The 17018-nt window shown below is 50.9% G+C and overlaps 7 protein-coding genes across 7 annotated transcripts; 5 read left to right on the forward strand and 2 right to left on the reverse strand.

Moving 5' to 3' along the window:
• Nucleotides 1–463: 463 nt before the first annotated feature.
• BJY04DRAFT_220727 (uncharacterized protein) lies at nucleotides 464–1000 on the forward strand (the record flags this gene model as incomplete). The annotated part of the gene is made up of 3 exons (XM_073716941.1): nucleotides 464–542; nucleotides 603–778; nucleotides 845–1000. The coding sequence occupies 3 exons, from the start codon at nucleotides 464–466 to the stop codon at nucleotides 998–1000; spliced, it is 411 nt and encodes a 136-aa protein (XP_073568710.1).
• A 168-nt stretch (nucleotides 1001–1168) lies between these two features.
• On the reverse strand, nucleotides 1169–1745 carry BJY04DRAFT_106213 (uncharacterized protein). The gene has a single exon (XM_073708040.1). The coding sequence runs from the start codon at nucleotides 1643–1645 to the stop codon at nucleotides 1346–1348; it is 300 nt and encodes a 99-aa protein (XP_073568711.1). The 5' UTR covers nucleotides 1646–1745; the 3' UTR covers nucleotides 1169–1345.
• A 585-nt stretch (nucleotides 1746–2330) lies between these two features.
• Nucleotides 2331–3693, forward strand: BJY04DRAFT_209006 (2,3-butanediol dehydrogenase; the record flags this gene model as incomplete). The annotated part of the gene is made up of 6 exons (XM_073714070.1): nucleotides 2331–2414; nucleotides 2470–2503; nucleotides 2567–2815; nucleotides 2881–2967; nucleotides 3019–3498; nucleotides 3566–3693. 6 exons carry the CDS (start codon nucleotides 2331–2333, stop codon nucleotides 3691–3693), a joined length of 1062 nt encoding a protein of 353 aa, XP_073568712.1.
• A 2852-nt stretch (nucleotides 3694–6545) lies between these two features.
• BJY04DRAFT_209007 (Anp1-domain-containing protein) lies at nucleotides 6546–9962 on the forward strand (the record flags this gene model as incomplete). Its single annotated transcript, XM_073714071.1, has 5 exons — nucleotides 6546–7178; nucleotides 7232–7577; nucleotides 8405–9127; nucleotides 9176–9495; nucleotides 9546–9962. 5 exons carry the CDS (start codon nucleotides 6546–6548, stop codon nucleotides 9960–9962), a joined length of 2439 nt encoding a protein of 812 aa, XP_073568713.1.
• Nucleotides 9963–10411: 449 nt separating this feature from the next.
• On the forward strand, nucleotides 10412–11842 carry BJY04DRAFT_220731 (putative sister chromatid cohesion protein Dcc1; the record flags this gene model as incomplete). The annotated part of the gene is made up of 4 exons (XM_073716942.1): nucleotides 10412–10530; nucleotides 10622–11400; nucleotides 11455–11621; nucleotides 11678–11842. The coding sequence occupies 4 exons, from the start codon at nucleotides 10412–10414 to the stop codon at nucleotides 11840–11842; spliced, it is 1230 nt and encodes a 409-aa protein (XP_073568714.1).
• Nucleotides 11735–13256, reverse strand: BJY04DRAFT_106337 (uncharacterized protein). Its single transcript, XM_073708041.1, has one exon. It carries the CDS (start codon nucleotides 13075–13077, stop codon nucleotides 11911–11913), a length of 1167 nt encoding a protein of 388 aa, XP_073568715.1. The 5' UTR covers nucleotides 13078–13256; the 3' UTR covers nucleotides 11735–11910.
• Nucleotides 13257–14535: 1279 nt separating this feature from the next.
• BJY04DRAFT_220733 (E3 ubiquitin-protein ligase RNF216) lies at nucleotides 14536–16791 on the forward strand (the record flags this gene model as incomplete). Its single annotated transcript, XM_073716943.1, has 3 exons — nucleotides 14536–15113; nucleotides 15164–15417; nucleotides 15467–16791. 3 exons carry the CDS (start codon nucleotides 14536–14538, stop codon nucleotides 16789–16791), a joined length of 2157 nt encoding a protein of 718 aa, XP_073568716.1.
• Between the last annotated feature and the right edge of the window lie 227 nt (nucleotides 16792–17018).

The raw sequence follows: 17018 nt of genomic DNA on the forward strand, positions 1-17018 counted from the left end.
GTGTTTGTACTCTATGCTCCCCCGGCCAAAGCCCGGTGCACATACCGGCCATAACAACACAAAGCATTCACCATCCTGCACAGTCAAGCTTCCAAGTGGCTGGGTTCAAAAGACACACTGCAAGAGTGGATACGGGCAGGTGGTCCTGGTCTCAGTTCCTTTGATAGAGGGGAGGGGATTGCATTTATCGTCCATGGTGACTCTTTGAAGAACGCTCATTGGCTCAAGACCTTTGAATAGGTGAATATCATGAGGCTTCTCGAAAGAACTGCCTCCTCAAGATCACCGCCCTGAGTATCATAAATATGTCCTCTTTGCTCTCTGTTCTGGCTTTCTCTCTCTTCCTTCTTCCCATCACCTTCCTCTACAGTCTTCTTGTCCTCGAAGCCCAATCCTTCATCTTTCTCAATCACCAACCAACATAAAATCCTTCCAACACCTCCAACGACCTTCAGCTGTCAACATGATGCACCTTCGTGCCATCCTTGTTGCTATCGTCCTTCTGGCTGCTGCCGGAGGCGCTGCCCCTGACACTCGCCGTGGTGAGTAGCCTCGTCCAACACAAGTTCACTATCTTGTGCTAACCCTTCTTTGATATATAGACAACGCTCCCTCCGAGCTTGACACCACCGGTTGCCCTGCCGGCTGTGCCACCTACCATGACTGCTGCAAGGGCCAGTTCTGCATCGCTGGTGGCTGCATCATTGGTCGCAAGATCGAAGAGGCCCTCAAGGTCTACGATGCTATCTCTGCCGACATCTCTGACGACCCCAATGATGTGAGTCCCATCTACCCTGTAACACATAACACTGGAGCACTTTGGCTGACTGACCTGCCTCATTAGTACAACTACTACTACGTCTCCACGGACGCCAACGGCACCAAGCAGAAGAAGGACACTTACAACTGTTGCCCCAAGAAGTGCGGTCCCAAGTTGCCTTCCTGCTGCAAAAGCGACTTTTGCCAGCTTGGAGAGTGCCGCGGTGTTCATCAGCCCTAGAATCCATTTTCACTACCGGGCATCCTGGTGATGGCTCGAGGATCTTTCTGTTTTGCTTTGTTCCGCCTCGGCGGTTTTCCCATGTATCTTGGTTGACGGAAGGAACACATCTAGTTTTCGGGAGGCACGGTGAGGTGTTGAGCAGAGATTAGATTGAGTTGGACCTGTCTTCAGTTTGCTTGTATCTACTTCACTAGCCTTAGAGCAGTGCTTATCATGAATCGATTTCATTGATAGAATTATCTGAGCAAGCATCTTCCCGTAGTCCTTCGTAAAGCTGGACAACAACACAAGGCCTGAAGATCAATATCAGTCTTCCATTTACCCCTCATCCTCGAGAATATATCACATCGATCCTTGAGCCCATGATCCATTTATTTTACCTCTGATCACGTCACTTTGAAGTTCCCCTCCACTATCCAATATCACCTTGACTCCCCTAAGAAGATCATCACGATTGACGCCAGTTTTTGCACCGATACTCGAGACATGATGAGGAAAACTTGTTATAAAACTAAAAATAACGGCGCTGATTGATCTGATAGGTTCTGTCGCTCCGCGTCTTGCAGCATTGTTCCGCTGGCGATATACGGCCATCCGTGGGTCCAAACCTCTCCTTCGATACTTCCACTTTCCAGTCCCCATTGACTACTCGCGAATGCTATACTTCTAGCAGACCAACACCTCATTGACTGAAGTAGGACTGAGTCTGGTTACTGATCGCTACATCTTCATTGCTATGCATCGATCGAGTTGTTCCTCCGCTGTCCATCAGCCATCCTGTCGACGATTTCCGTCCAAAACTGTCGAATCACGCACGGAAAGCAGCCTGTACAAGGACCTCTATGAGAAGAGACCCGCTGGACTATGGAGTCGGAGCTACATGCAGCTTCAACGAAATAGTGATGGTGGAAAATAATGGTTCAATTGGTGTTGTCGTCAGCGAAGTGTTTGTGTGGCCCCGCATTCGAAAAGCTCACTCTCCAACTCAAGTTCTACAAACTCTCATACCCTCGGACCTCTGCAAGAGGACTACGACTAGTGCTCCCACTATGCTAGATACACTCTCTTCTGAGATGCAATCAGCTTGCTGAAACTTTTATTGCTCGTCGCGCAATGAAGGCGACAATTCTCTTAATGAGGGGCGACTGCGGGGCTCCATTCCACATACAATCGCCCTTCTCCAACGCCGGGGGGTATTCCGATCAGATCTGGGGGATAGCCATGGTCCACTTCGTTTTGACATTTATATCCCGGATGGATCCAGAAACTCAATCTTGTCTTTTCTGTCCCGAGAAAGTTCATCCGACACACAACCAGCCGCGCCATCATGAGAGCTGTGCGATTCCACGCAAAAGGGGATGTCCGGGTTGACCAGATTGACGAGCCGATTTGTGGGGAAGACCAGGTTAAGGTTCGCATTCCTTGTTTCACTTCAAGTCTTGATGATAGCTAATAAATCGCGACAGATTCGCCCTGCCTTTGTCGGTATCTGTGGCAGTGGTGCGCATCTCCATGACTTAACCTCCGATAACCAACGTCAACTAATCTCTAGCCGCTCTCCAGATCTACACGAATATCTCGCAGGACCGATCGTGATCCCGACGAAACCACATGCTCTCACAGGCGGTCAACTCCCCGTGACACTGGGCCACGAGTTTAGCGGTACAATCGAGGAAGTCGGGCAGGGTGTCACAGGGCTCAAGGTCGGAGATCGGGTAGCTATCAGGCCAAATCTGTCCGACGGGAACTGTTCGTCGTGTTTGTTTGGCAGGCCAAACTGCTGTCGAAATCTCGGGTTCATTGGGTTCAGCAGTGGGTCGCCCGAGGTCATACAGATGCAGGGACAGGCAGTCTTCTAACACCGGGGGTTCGAATAGGTAACGCGGGAGGCCTCTCAGATCACGTCGCTGTTCCAGCGAAACATGCAATTCCATTGCCAGAAAACTTCCCTCTCGATCTCGGTGGTGAGTACATCTCCAGTCCGGCGTAAGCGACTACCTCTGACACTCCGACAGCCGTCGTCGAGCCACTCACCGTCGCGTGGCACGCCGTTGACCGCAGCCCCGTCAGCACCGCAAAGACCGCAATCGTCGTCGGTGGCGGTCCCATTGGGCTCGCAGTCGTGCAAGTCCTGAAGGCGCGCGACGTACAAAACGTGGTCGTCGCCGAAGTCTCCGACCAACGCCGGGAATATGCCGTGACACTCGGCGCCACTCACGTCTTCAACCCTCTCACAGATGACGTCGTCGCCAAGGTCCGCGAGCTGACAGACGATGCAGGCGCAGACATCAGCTTCGAGTGCTCTGGTGTCCAGGCTGGATTCGACACAGCGATGAAATCGATTAGAGTTCGGGGGACCACGGTAATCGTGTCGCTGTGGGAGAAGAAGCCAGTAATCGATGCGTTTGATGTTGTCTCATACGAGAAACATGTCATTGGGGCTGCAATCTGCGAGGATGGTGACTTCGAGGCTGTTATTGAGGCCATCGCATCAGGTACGCTGTACCCTACCACTACAGCCTGACCTATCCAAACAAGAAGATCCCTGCTAATTGAGTTCAGGCAAAATTAACCCCCGACCCATGATTACCAGCAAAATCCGCATGGAAGACGTCGAAGAGAAAGGATTCAAGGCCCTCGTGAACGAGCGGGACAAGCACGTCAAGATCTTGATTGACATTGCGGCATAATGAAACAAATAGGCAATCCAATAAATTAGCTCATAGCCTCATGATATCCCAGCAATGTGCCATGCCATGCCATGCCATGCCATGCCACGCCGTAGCCGTAGTCCCTAGACTCTAGTCCCTATCCTAAAATACCACGTCGGACAGGGGTAGTCAGGAGGCTGGCGGTTGTCACACCATCGACCCAGCGAGACAGCACCAAGAAAAGGAGCTAAATTTATACGGAGTACAGTGCACAATGCCGGCGTCTCAGAATTCGACTCGACTCGACGCCTCGATGCCGCGCCTCGGATGAACCGATCTGACAAATACCGGTTTCCATCGAGACTGGCCGTTGCATGAATCATGGGGATTTTGAGGAGTCGTTCGGGGGTTGAACCGGCCGGTGACTGCAGGTGTGCTCAAGCCTCAGGTAACCTTAGCATTGGAATCTCGAGCCAACCATAGGCTTAATTAGGTAACTTTACGCGCCTCGGGCCTCGAACTCACTTTTGAGTCTCCTGTAGAAGAAAAATAAGATCGCTTCAAAGCCAGGTTTAGAGAAGAGAAAAGAGTGGCACTTCGGCAGAGATGTGGTACTCCGTAGCTACCTAACTTAACCTATCGCCCAGAAATACCCCAGAAAATCTGCCCTGCCTCCACTTTCTAGGTAAGCCCATGCCACGAGTAGCCTAGAAGTAGTTATACAGTACAGTAAGTATACCCAGCCGAGCGTGAAAATGTAACCATCTGCCCAGGCGATGTCAAACAAATCAATCCAGCATGCACATTCGGTCAGTCTCCTCTCAGCCCAGGAATCCAGATCCAGAGCCCAGTCAGACAGCCACGTGTGCACCTAGTTCAACATCAGCGAGCTGAGTCGCGAATCGCAACAGCAGAGCGAGCCGCATAGACCGCTAGACCAGCCGATCCATCTGCCACCGATACTTAGTAGTTAGTACTCGCCCGAAAGAACGCCGAGACTGGAGTGGCAGAGTGCGATCGATGGCGACAGCGAAGACGCAGATGGCAGATGGCAGATGCTGATACACACAGGCCACGGGGTCAAGGGTCAAGGGTTAATTGCCTAGCGCTCGGTAAGTACCGGTGAACTTTGAAGTTTGGAGGTACTTGGTGGAGTCTTTCTTTGCCAGTCGCTACTTGTTACTTGCTACTTCCAAGTTCGTGACTTTTGAACAAGAAGACGGAGCGGCTGAGATGGATGGATGGATGAGGTGGCTAGCTGTCTTGACTGTCTAGATTGCACTGTATGCATGTACCTAATACCTACTCGAATGTACCTAACTCGAGTCTGGAGACATTTCTTGGGTAGCATGCAGTCGCAGCGGGTACCCCGTTTAGTCGGAGAATAAGCAGGGTATGTTCTTGAGGGGTAACTACTGCGGTATAAGTGAGGTACTCCGTACACAATGTGCGAGGGTTGGAGTGACTGTGCACCGGAGGCCTGTCATACAAATATCCTCCGAGGCTGAGGCTACTGTAGTATTTATATAGCCATTATTTTGCACCCCTATATGATCCTCATCTATGATCGAAGTAAACCCAATCCAGAGATTGACATAGAATACAATACTCCATAAAATCCAGAAATTTAGGACTTCAGCCGCAAACAAAGAGAACAAAGAACCATCCAAGAAGAAGTGCGGCGAAAGTCAAATCCAAGGGAGAAAAAATTGTGCAAACCCTGTCGCTCGATATTACCCTCCCGCAAAAACACGAGAAAGGATCGGTTTCCTAGAAATTTACCCCGGACTAGTGCCTAGGGCGCTAAGATTCGAGGGTGGTGAAGGAAGGATCCAGGATGCCGTGGCCAGTCTACTTCGCTTGGTACTGGTAGGTACAGGGCGGCTCGGGCTTGGGGGACAGTGGACTTCGATCAACTCGGTTTGATGGCGCGATCGTCAGACGGATTTACGGTGACTCGGCTGGGAGGAAATTTTTACTTTTGAGGTGAAGGTACGGAGTACAAGAAAGCCTGTTTGGAGAAGGGTAAGATTAGGCGAGGTTGGGCGCTTCGTTCGCGCTGGTTGTCTGCTGTGGCATGAATCAGGTCCGTAAGGCTCCAATTCAAAGCCTCCATACGACTTCATGAGAACACCCATGGGTAAAGAATGCAATCCCAGAGAACCGGATGCAAGGATGCGAAACTCAGCCAACGTTCGAATGACACAGGCCAATAAATAGCAAGTCCATACTAGGACTTAAGCGAAGGCGACTGCAGATAATCCAGCAGTGCGACGATGACACGTCCATTGCGTCTCCCCATGTCTTGCTTTAGTTTGGGGTTAAATATAGGGAGTCGAGAGAAAAGTAATTATACTCGTAAGAAAAGACGCCGAACTTCTCACTTTTCGGCCCTGCGATTAGTGGACTATCATGCTCTACACTCCACCCATCGATTCGCCATACTTTCTTCTTGACTGTCTGACTATTCTGCGTTGTTCGCTGTCGCTAGACTCACTCTCAGGGCTTTGCGGCTTCGCCTTCCGTGACTGATCTTGATCGAAACCCCACTTTCTTAGGCACTGCGCGATTGACAAAGTCTCAGTTTCAAGATCTAGATTTGCCTGGCGCTTCTTGGGCGAGACTCGGCGTTTCCAAGGTCTCCAGTGCGGAGCTCTTTGATCTGCCTGTCGTTTCTCGCTTTCTTACTGGGGTAGCCGCCCTTAAGACTCGGTCAATGGCTTCCCTGTGGCTCTAGTGGTTAGTGTCTATTTCCATCGTATAAAGCTTGCTGGCGTCCGCTCTCTTGCTCTTTGTTCTGATGGTGATGTTTCTTTAGCAGTCTTGTACGCAAACGCAGAATACCTGCCCCTGTCCTTCTTTTGTTTTCCGAACACTCAAAACACTTCACAATGGCGACTCCGCTGGTCGGGACGGCGATCATCACAGGGGGAAATGGGTCGCTTGGTTCAGAGATAGCAGTCGCGATTGCGAAAACACAGCCATACGTGCATCTGCTGCTTCTTGCGCGCGATATTCGGTCAGAAAGCGTCAAAGAAGTCAGAGAACGGATTCGACTCATCGGACCTCGATCCCTCGAAGTGCTCAAGGTCGATCTGGCAAGTTTCAATTCGGTCGTCAGCTTCGCAGACATGACGGTCGAGAGAGTTCAAAATCGAGAAATCCCTCCAGTGATACTGTTGGTCAACTCCGCTGCCATGTCGTCATACACTACCGATCAGGTCACACGAGACGGCCACGACCCCGTATACCAGACAAACTGCATCGCACCATTTCTGCTGACGGTCAGCCTGCTCGAGGCATTCCGCGCTGGCGATGGCACCCCGAATGGTGGTGCGCGAGTCATCAACATTGGATGCTCCTCCATGTCAAAGGGATCCTTGGACTACTTCGAGAACCAGGGTCCTGAGGTAAGCGCTGTTCCGGGGACAGCGCTGAGCGCAAAAGAAGCAAACAAGCGCTTTGGCAGCAGTAAGCTGTTAATGAGTGCAGCTATGTATGCGCTGCGGCGAAGTCTGGTGCTGGTGAGTTTTGCTTCTTCCATTAAACAGCTCAAGACTGATTGTATGACATGAAGACCGGAAACATTTCCCTCAACATTTACACTCTCGATCCAGGAGGCATGACTGGCGAGAGCCACCTGGCCGAGGCCGTACCGCTATCTGTCAGAATGACCCACCAAACACGAAATGGACTGCGGCCGTTCCTGCGAGTATTTTCCAAGAGTGCGATAAACAAGACTAGTGTTCCAGCCAAAGTGATATCGAAAGTCGCATTCCGGAGCGACACGGTGGAGAACTGGGGCAGAGAGCGGTATTATATCTTGGACAGCGAGTACGAAGCCGGATCCGTCATTCCTGCGATGCGAGACCCGAAGAAAATGGATGCACTATTGAAGAAAATGCTTCACCAAGTTGAGATCGGTGTGAAGGGAATGGGATCGCCGTCGTCTCGAGTGTCACGGCTAAGTTGCTGATAGGGTCTAAAAGCGACAGACTTTTCTCGATTGATTTCTTCGATTTGCATTGTGTTTTGGGTTCTAGACTTGTCCCTGCATTCCTCGGAGTTCGTGGCATCAACTTCAGCATTTGACGTTCATGCTTTTCTTTTGTCAATCGTGCCTTGAGCGCTGCGGGTTAATAGTTAATACGGTATATAAATAGATAGTTGGACATAATCTCACCCTATAATCACACTGCTAACCAGCATGATACACAAGCAAGAACCTGTTGAACCGTGGTACTTTGAGCTGTAGCCATGCTGCAAACGGGATGCAGAGGGATGGACCTGGGCTGTGCTCTCCGACCGCATTGGGAAATGAAGGCGGACCGGGCATGTCGATTCCCGATCTTCCGGCCACTCTCGTCCCAGCTTGAAGATCGTCATCGCTGACCCAACGCAATGATACGATGCTACATGAAAAAGACACAGTTTTCTTCCAGTTGCCTCTTCTTCCCATTCCTTTGACCTCGGCATTGCCTTGAACCTGCTTCGTCCCGCGAACCTCGCCCTCTCTACCCATCCGCCCCTTCGAAACACTAGCCTAGTACAAAGTCGACAGTTTGCGACACCGTTGCACTTTGCTCGCGATTTGGGAGCTTCTGGGCTGGATTGGAGGGCGACACATGGTATATGACCTGCAGCGATGAGTAGGCATCACGCCCTAGCGAATGGGTATACAGCCTACCCTCGCGGAGGTCAGGGCACTTTTTCCATTTCTCCGCACCGGTAAGTAGAGTACTTATCGCAGTGATCGTACGCGACTTGATGCTGACTGCCGTGCCTTCAAGATTCCAGCCACGTTCACAACCAGCTCTGCGACGACGGCGACAACTTCTCCACCGGATTATCCTGATCGGCGGCGTTTCGCTGTTCCTACTCGTGCTCATCTTTCCCTCCTGGCGAGCTTCGATTCTGCCCGCGCTATCGTTTGGCCTTCTCTCGTCTTCGGCCCACCTACAAATACAAACCGTCCGATACTATGATCTTGCAAAAGCCAAAGGCACTGCGAATGGCTGGGAGCATGAAGAAAGGGTGCTAATGTGCACACCCCTTCGCGACGCCGCCTCCCACCTACCGATGTTCTTTTCGCACCTCCGAAACCTGACTTACCCGCATAGCCAAATAGATCTTGCTTTCCTTGTGTCCGATTCGAAAGACCGCACGAATGAAATGTTGTTGGAGATGTTGGAGGAGCTGCAGCATGATTCGGACCTAAGCATCCCGTTCGGCGAAATTTCAGTCATTCAGAAAGATTTCGGGCAACAAGTGAATCAAGATGTGGAGAGCAGACATGGTTTTGCAGCGCAAGCTGGGCGGAGGAAATTGATGGCTCAGGCACGAAACTGGCTGCTCAGCGCTACGCTTCGACCCACCCATAGCTGGGTGTACTGGAGAGATGCCGATGTGCTGACAGCACCATCTGACATCCTTGAACATCTGATGAGACACGATAAAGACGTCATAGTACCAAGTGAGTTTATTGAATCTTGTGACACTAGTACAAGCTAATAATCTGCAGATGTTTGGAGGCCATTGCCCGACTGGCTCGGCGGAGAACAGCCGTATGACTTGAATTCGTGGCAGGAATCAGAAACGGCTCTTGCACTCGCAGATACACTTGATGAGGATGCGGTTATTGTTGAGGGTTACGCAGAGTATGCCACATGGCGGCCTCATCTCGCCTATCTCCGTGACCCGTACGGAGACACAGATATGGAGATGGAGCTAGACGGAGTAGGTGGTGTCAGCATCCTTGCAAAAGCAAAGGTGTTTCGCGCCGGTGTTCATTTCCCGGCGTTCAGCTTCGAGAAGCATGCGGAAACCGAAGGATTTGGCAAGGTAAGCTCATATTATGACAAGTGTGAGCATTCAACTAACTATCGTTATAGATGGCCAAACGCATGGGATTTTCTGTTGTCGGTCTTCCTCACTACACGATCTGGCATCTTTACGAACCGAGTGTGGACGATCTCAGGCACATGGAGGAGATGGAGACTGAACGGAAAGCGCGCGAGGAGGAAGAAAAAGCGGAGACCGAGCGCGCGGAGCGCACAGAGACCTACTACCAGGACCCCAAGGTCGAGTCCGAAATCGACATGGCCTTCGTGCGAGACTCCCAGAAGGAAGAGGAACAACATCAAGACACGGGCGTTTCGACGCCGGACAAGGAGGACTCGAGCAAAGTTGAAAAGGATTCTGCTGCCGCAAATCCAGCGCCTGGAAAGGGTAAACCTAATGCAAACGAACAAAAGGACCCTGCTCCACAAAAGCCGAAGCCGAAGCCCAAGGTGGAGGCTGAGAGCTAAGCCATCAATCCTTGCCTCTAAAAGTACGAGTTATGTTAAACTATTGGGCCCTGTGCTGGCCACTGGGCGGTTATCCTTCTGATGAAGCATTTGATCTATGTGGCTTTGTAGATGTATTGGCGTTGTTAGAGGTAGCTTTTGATCATCTTGCCTAGCCGTTGTTCAATTGATTGCATCACCAACTCTTAAACCCTACAACTATCCCAAAATCCACAATGTCTGCATTAGCAAGAAATACTATACTCACCGAGTTGCAACTTGCAACGTTCCTGTCCCTGACAGTTGACTCTAACCATTAAGCAGTGGTCCGTGCGTCCAACCCCACGACTTATCCGTCGCGATTCTTCAGGCACGCGTCCCGCCTCAAGATTTCACTCCCCTCTTCCCATCTTCCAGAATCCAACAGCAGGGGACGTCATACATAGTCTCAGGCTGTGCTCGAGGACAACATGTCCACTCAATCCACCCCCAGTATCCTCTTCACCCACCGCTCCCACCAGCAGGGCTTCCGACTTCTCGAGCTCCCGCCTGAACTCGCGGAGCTGCTTTCTTCAGAAAATCCGCCGACGTGAGTACTTCAAGTCCAGCATCTGTTACGTCTTCTGTTCCTCGCCATACTTGAATTGAGCCACTTATACTAACCACTAAAAAAAATCAAGACTACAGCTCAAATCCCCGTCCCCCGGCGCCCCGAAAACCACCGCAACAGCCCCAGCCGCAGACTACGTGAACCTCTGCACGCCAACAGCCACATACTCGATCCGGCAAGTGCAGTCGTCGAACTCATTACATATCCTGAAACCCAGCTCGGGGGTAGCAGTGCGGAAAGATGATCTGGCGATTGTTGGCGAGGACGGAGATGGGGATGTGGACATGGGAATGGAGCAACTTCCCAATCTTAACGTCGAAGGAACGGTGACATCGATTGCGAAGTGCGGATCGACGCTGGAGCTGCATAAGCCTGCGGAGGGGTTTTCTGCTGAGCCGTTTCTGGCGGCGTTGTTGGACGTTTTTGAGAAAGGGGTTGAGGATAGTGATCATGATGCTGCTGATGGTTTATCTGCGACTGAAGCTGCGACGATCAAAAGGGAGACTCTTGAGCGTGTGTTCGCTGACATTCCTGTCTCGAGGGCTGAGTGTGAACGTGGCTGGGTGGAGATATGTGCGTTTGTGATTCCTGATAATGGTCTTGACTCGAAGTCAGCCTGTTGGCGACCATCGGCGGAGATGAAGTTGGATGTTTGGAAGAGGCTCATGGAGGGCTCGGTGCTGCAAGGAATCGATCTGAAACAGCAATTTCTCGTTAGGGATCTTTGGAGATCTGTGCTTGATGATGATGGGCTTGCGCCATTTCCGCGTCCATTGTTTGAGGCTGTGGTGAGGAGGATCCGAGAGATCGATGGAAAGGATCCGGGGGCCCTCGAAGCTGGAATGAAGTGTGAGTTCTGTTCAGATTACTGAAAAGTACATGTTTGTTTACTAAATGACTTAGGGGCGAGCATCGATAAAGAAGCTTGCGTTCGATGGGTGGGCGAGGTCTACCTACAGGTCACAGCACCCGGTCCTGCCACCGCTACTGGCGAGAGTGAGTTCTTGAGCGCTTGGAAGGATCTCTTGCCTGAATCTTGGAGGGAAGATGTCTCAGTCTCTACTTTACCGGTAAGCGGACAACTGTCATTCGAAGGCGAGCTGCTCGGGTTGCTAACAGCTAAAAGAAATGCTACATGCACCCTGATCCAAAAACCATATGCTTTGCCACTGAAGCAGATCAACAGAAAGCCAAGAAGAACCTTCCCACCGATACCAGCGCAGCAACGGCTGCCAAAAAGACGAGAAATTGGCACGAGTTGTTCAAGAATCAGAAAAAACAGAAACGATGATTGGTCAATTGCCGGTCATCGTCCTTTCAGATCTTCTATTTCTATCGGCGTGATGCACCTATCCAAGCTCAACACCATGCGTACTTCTCGTTCCAAAACCATTCGACATGCTCCTCGGGATTTCCGCTCCACCTGAGAGACGCAATGCTGTCCTTTTCGCGATGTGTTATCTCGGCGTTCGGGTCCAATATGGCTACAGCGTCTTTCAGAAGCGGGGTTGGATTCCAGAAGGTCACGCTCATCATACCCCATTCGTGGGCTTCCAACTGAGCACGCCTCAGAATTGCAGCCATTGCCTTGATTGTTGTCTCGGTTTCTTCTGGGGTCGTGGGCTCATCATACACCCATCGGAGAATGTACAAAGTGTTCTCCTCTGGTGTCGAGCTAAAGACTCTATTCCAGGCGCAATACACGTTCACCTCGTCGATACCAGCGCCCTTGACATTGGGAATGTCTCTGTCGGGGTGGAGCTTCCGAGAGTAAAACTCCTCTCGTGCCCAGTGCCAAAGATAATGGTCGAAATCTGGAACAATCGCGATTTTAGGACCAGATGAACGCAGTGATGCAGCTCGCAACAGCTCTCGCTCTTTTTCAGCTATGCTACTATTGCACATGTGGAATTGAACATCGTCAGGGCGCAGTACCTTCGCCTCCGGCAGCAAGGCCGCTTTGGCGGGAGTGGAATATTCTTGGGTAATGGAAGGAAGTGCGAAATGAGAAGACTGATGAGGCCTCCAGCCGAACTGAGCATAGAACCTCTTTCCGATATCAGAGAATAAGACACTAAAGAGCGGTCTTTCTTTTCCGTCGCCCTCCGCATGCCAGGCGTCAATCTTCTTGCTGAGTTCCTGCAGCATCCGCTTTGCGTATCCTTTGCCTCTGAACTCTGGTCGACAAAAAACACTTCCGACACCGTGGGCTGGAGCATCCTCCACCTTTCCGCCACGGGCCACGATTGTTGTCTTCTTGTACGTTTCGCATGAACTGAGGATCGTTCTCGCATTCTCAGGTTCTCGACAATCAACCAAAATCCAACAGGTCAGTCGTTTCCTGGTCAGTCGCTGCTGGAACAAAGTTTCCTCTCGCGCTAGGTATGCATCGAGATCCAAGGGCCCTCTCCATTCGGTGCTGTTCAGCTTGATGGATTCAATACGTTCCTTTGGTGTCGCCTGGGCCAACACAAGCTCCGGAGAGTCTCCAGGGAGCAGCTCAGCGTCGCTATAAGCAGCAATCATCTTCTCGGCCAAACCAACAGATAGAAAGTTCTTGATCGTGTGGAGGCAAACAAGATAGATAGAAGCAGAAATCTGAGGGGAGATTGGTGGTTATTTGTCAGATGAGCAATTGGAAAGCTGTGCTACGTGCAGAGAAAGGACCTAAGCCCACAGATATAAGCAGAATGGAGCAGAGACAATGAAGTTGACGATAGTTTCCATTTGTCACTTCCGATGGCAAGCGATGGCAAGCGGCCCCCATGTGAGCTCCAAGGGTTGTACCTGCTTTTCTTGGCCAATTACAGCTGACGTCAGTCACAGCTTAACTAGTTAGGGAGGTAGTAATGACACGCTGACCGTGGGAATCACTGACTAGAAAGGATGGAGTCCGTAGGTACGGTGACTATGGTTGGGTACATTGTAAACCGCCCAGTGTCCACTGATCTCCCCAGCTTCTCGTGATCCTCGATGAGGGGCTCTAGAGACAGTGGAGGGGCTCCGTTGTCTTGGCGCTTTTACAAAGGAGGAAGGCGCCTTGAGAAAACGGGCACTGGCAGGTGTCTTGACTTAGGTTCAAGTTTCAGCTACGAGGATTCGAGATTAGCCAATGAAGTAATGGATAATTAAGGCCAATCTCGATGATCTGCAGCGAAGCACTGGGCTCGAAAGAACTGATACTCAACTAGACAGCTGCCAAATCTCAACGACCCACCCCCCCGTAGTAGTACCAATATTTACAATGTGAATATGGATTTTCAAGGTGTTGTTCCTCCAGAATGTAGATAAGGAATGATTGAGGTAGTGAATGTGCCTTTCTTGGAGATCGCGACATTGCACTCCATCCTGTCACTTTTGATTGATCACCTCACGTGGTTTTGGGTAACCAACTTACCCACAACACTGCACCTTCTTTCATTCAACTAATCCTTGAGCCGCAGCCTCGCCATTCTCCCCCTGTGTCTGTTTATTATCTCCCCTTTCACTCTGTCCCTCTGTACTCTGTCACTCTGTCACGCTTGACTTTCTACACAACTGGCGACCCAAGTCGAGGCCCATTCTACCAAATCCAAGCGCTCCATACTCCTGATCTTCTCCGCCCCGTACTGGCCTACAGTTCGGCTGATCTGCATCCCCTCCAGGGCTTCATGACTCTCATCTTGCCCTGATAATTGCCATATTCAGTACTTTGAGTCCCTTCGTTGACGGGGAGTCGAAGATAGATGAAGGCACATGCCGCCTTGATAAGGGATTGAGTTCTGGGCCCGGAACACTCGCCCACGCCTGAAACTCATTGTCCCCTCCAAACCCGAGACTCGTTCCCTTGTTTGTTTGCAGCGCCCTTTATCCTCTTGTCTCTCTCTAAGGACGCACTCTCCCTTGTGTTTGTGTTCATATCTAGCGTCCCGACATCCCGTCATCACCTTACACTCAGATCCTGTCGCCCTGCTTTTAACACACTGCCTCAAACTACCACTACAAATGGACTACCCAATCTTGATCTCCTCGGATGATGACGACGATGAATACCCCTTCCTCGAAGATTATGCCCAGTTAGAACTAAACGGCGCATGGCCCAATGTGCATGGCGGTGGAAACTTTAGAAATGGCTCTATGGACAGGCCCTCCAAGAGACCCAGAGTCCGTGGTCCAGAACTCTCACTTAATGATGAACTTGCTTTTAGCTTGCTTGCATCGCTAGATCCTAACTCTTCGCAGACTGCACAGGAAACTGCTTTTGTCGCGTCCGCAGCTGAAGTCACTGACCCGCTGCTACTGCAAGTCCTCGAGATCTTTCCTGATATCAGCCACAAGTATGTCAAGGACTTAATAGCGCGACACAGGCTTGCCCTACTAGGAAACACGGACCTTCAGCCAAACAATCTCGACATAGCGGTCTCCGCAGATGCCATCTATGAGGAAATTCTTGGACAGAAAACGTACCCTAAGCAAGAGGTGGATAAGGGCAAACGGAAGAGAGAAAGCTCAGAGGAAGCCAGACCAGACTGGGAGGAGGATAGAACGCACAAAACACATTCTTATGTGTACTCTGAGGCAGCGTGAGACCCTCTGATGTCAATTCTATGACTTACCACTAACCCTTCCCTAGAGCCGCTGTGTTAGCGAACGAGTTTTTGACCATTCCAATGCAACATATCAAGAAGGTCCTTCGCGAGAAGAAACGCCTCCACCCTGCCTTTCTAGCCCTTCAAGCCGATGTCGAATTTAGCGGAAGAACAAGAAAGTCATACCATGCACTGAAGAAAAATAGGGTTGCCACACCTCCGAAGAATAATTTCGTACTTGGGGATATTCTTACGCGAGAGCTTACAGCAGCAAAGACACATACTCAGAAATTACAGAGTGAGACCCTCTAAATAATAAATCTAAGCTTGCTAACCTCTCTGTATAGGCAAGATCAGCAAGGAAAAAGAAGAAGAAGAAGCAGAGAGGGCGAATGAAGAAGAACATACTCGGACAGGTAATCTCATCGAGTGCCAGTGCTGTTACAGTGACGTCCCAGCGAATCGATCCATCCCCTGCGAAGGAGCCGATCTCCATTTATTCTGTTTCTCGTGCATACGGAGGTCTGCGGAAACTCAAATCGGGATGATGAAATATACACTGCAATGCTTCGACGTCAGCGGCTGTCAAGCTTCCTTCGCCCGACCTCAGCTTCGTGAGGTACTTGGCGCTTCGATCATGGACAAGCTAGACGCTCTACAGCAGGAAGATGAGATCCAAAAGGCAGCCCTAGAAGGTCTCGAAGATTGTCCTTTCTGCTCTTACAAGGCAATATTACCACCCGTGGAAGAAGACAAGGAATTCCGCTGCGAGAACCCCGAATGCAAGCAAGTCAGTTGCCGGTTATGCAAAGAGGAAAGCCACATCCCGATGACGTGCGAAGAAGCTAGAAAGGAAAAGGGACTTTCCGAGCGACATGAGGTCGAAGAGGCTATGAGTAAAGCCCTGATCCGAACCTGCCCCAGATGCCAAGTCAAAATCGTGAAGGAGTATGGATGTAACAACATGCATTGTTCAAAATGTGGTGCCTCTATGTGCTACATCTGCCAAAAGGACATCACCAAACAGGGCTACGACCACTTTCGCCGCGGCGGATGCGCCCAAGACGACGCCATGGCGCGCGAACGCGAGCGAAAAGAGATCCAGGAAGCGCAAAAAGCAGCTATCGAAGGAATCCTCGCGCGAAATCCAGACATTTCCGAAGAGGAACTCCAGGTCGAGCTCCCCAAGGCCCAAGCAACAGCCAACGCCCACCAAGCCAACCGCTTCATGTACGCGAGAGCCCCCCAGAACCCAATGGGAGAAGCACTCCAAGTACTATTCCACCAAGCGGCTCCGATGGGCTACCCACCCCACGCTAACAACCCTGGGCTTGCTGTACCCTATCCGAACAATCTCATGTTCCCACCTCAACCTCAGATACCCGAAGATAACGTGATGCAAGGCTACACTGGTTTCCATCACCCTGCTTTCGGAGCCCCGCCTCGCCCCAACCCACCAGCTCCAGCTGCACCTGCTCGAGGTGTTCGCGTTGCAGCTCAAGTACAACGGCGCAACCCGGCCCCAGTGCTTCAAGATTTCCAAGTCATGAACGCCACTCCTGGGTATTTCCAGCCTCCGCAGCAGGGACTTGGAGGGTTCGCTGGCCAAAGAGCGAACAATGACCTGAACGCCTACGGCAATGCTAGGGCACGCCATGATACCTGGTGGTAGTGCTGCAGCGTTCCGAAACTTATAGCCCTACCTTAGGCGACTGCATTTTTTCAATACGGCTTCCATACTACAGTGCTTCAAAACTCACAGGATATCTCTCTGGTTCGGTCTTTGGCGTTTGTGGGAGTCGAGTCTATTTTGAGCTGTTTGCTTTCTTTTCTTTTTTCTTTTTTTGCCTTATACCCAGCCATGACATGGCCTTGAATATTCACTTTCTGTTTGGTGAT

This window comes from Aspergillus karnatakaensis, assembly GCF_047715665.1.
Source record: "Aspergillus karnatakaensis strain CBS 102800 unplaced genomic scaffold BJY04scaffold_42, whole genome shotgun sequence".
Taxonomy (NCBI): domain Eukaryota; kingdom Fungi; phylum Ascomycota; class Eurotiomycetes; order Eurotiales; family Aspergillaceae; genus Aspergillus; species Aspergillus karnatakaensis.

What these genes read in the sequence shown, in the direction of transcription:
- BJY04DRAFT_106213 (XM_073708040.1), bottom strand. Translation starts at nt 1,645, where the DNA reads ATGGGGACTGGAAAGTGGAAGTATCGAAGGAGAGGTTTGGACCCACGG.
- BJY04DRAFT_106337 (XM_073708041.1), bottom strand. Translation starts at nt 13,077, where the DNA reads ATGATTGCTGCTTATAGCGACGCTGAGCTGCTCCCTGGAGACTCTCCG.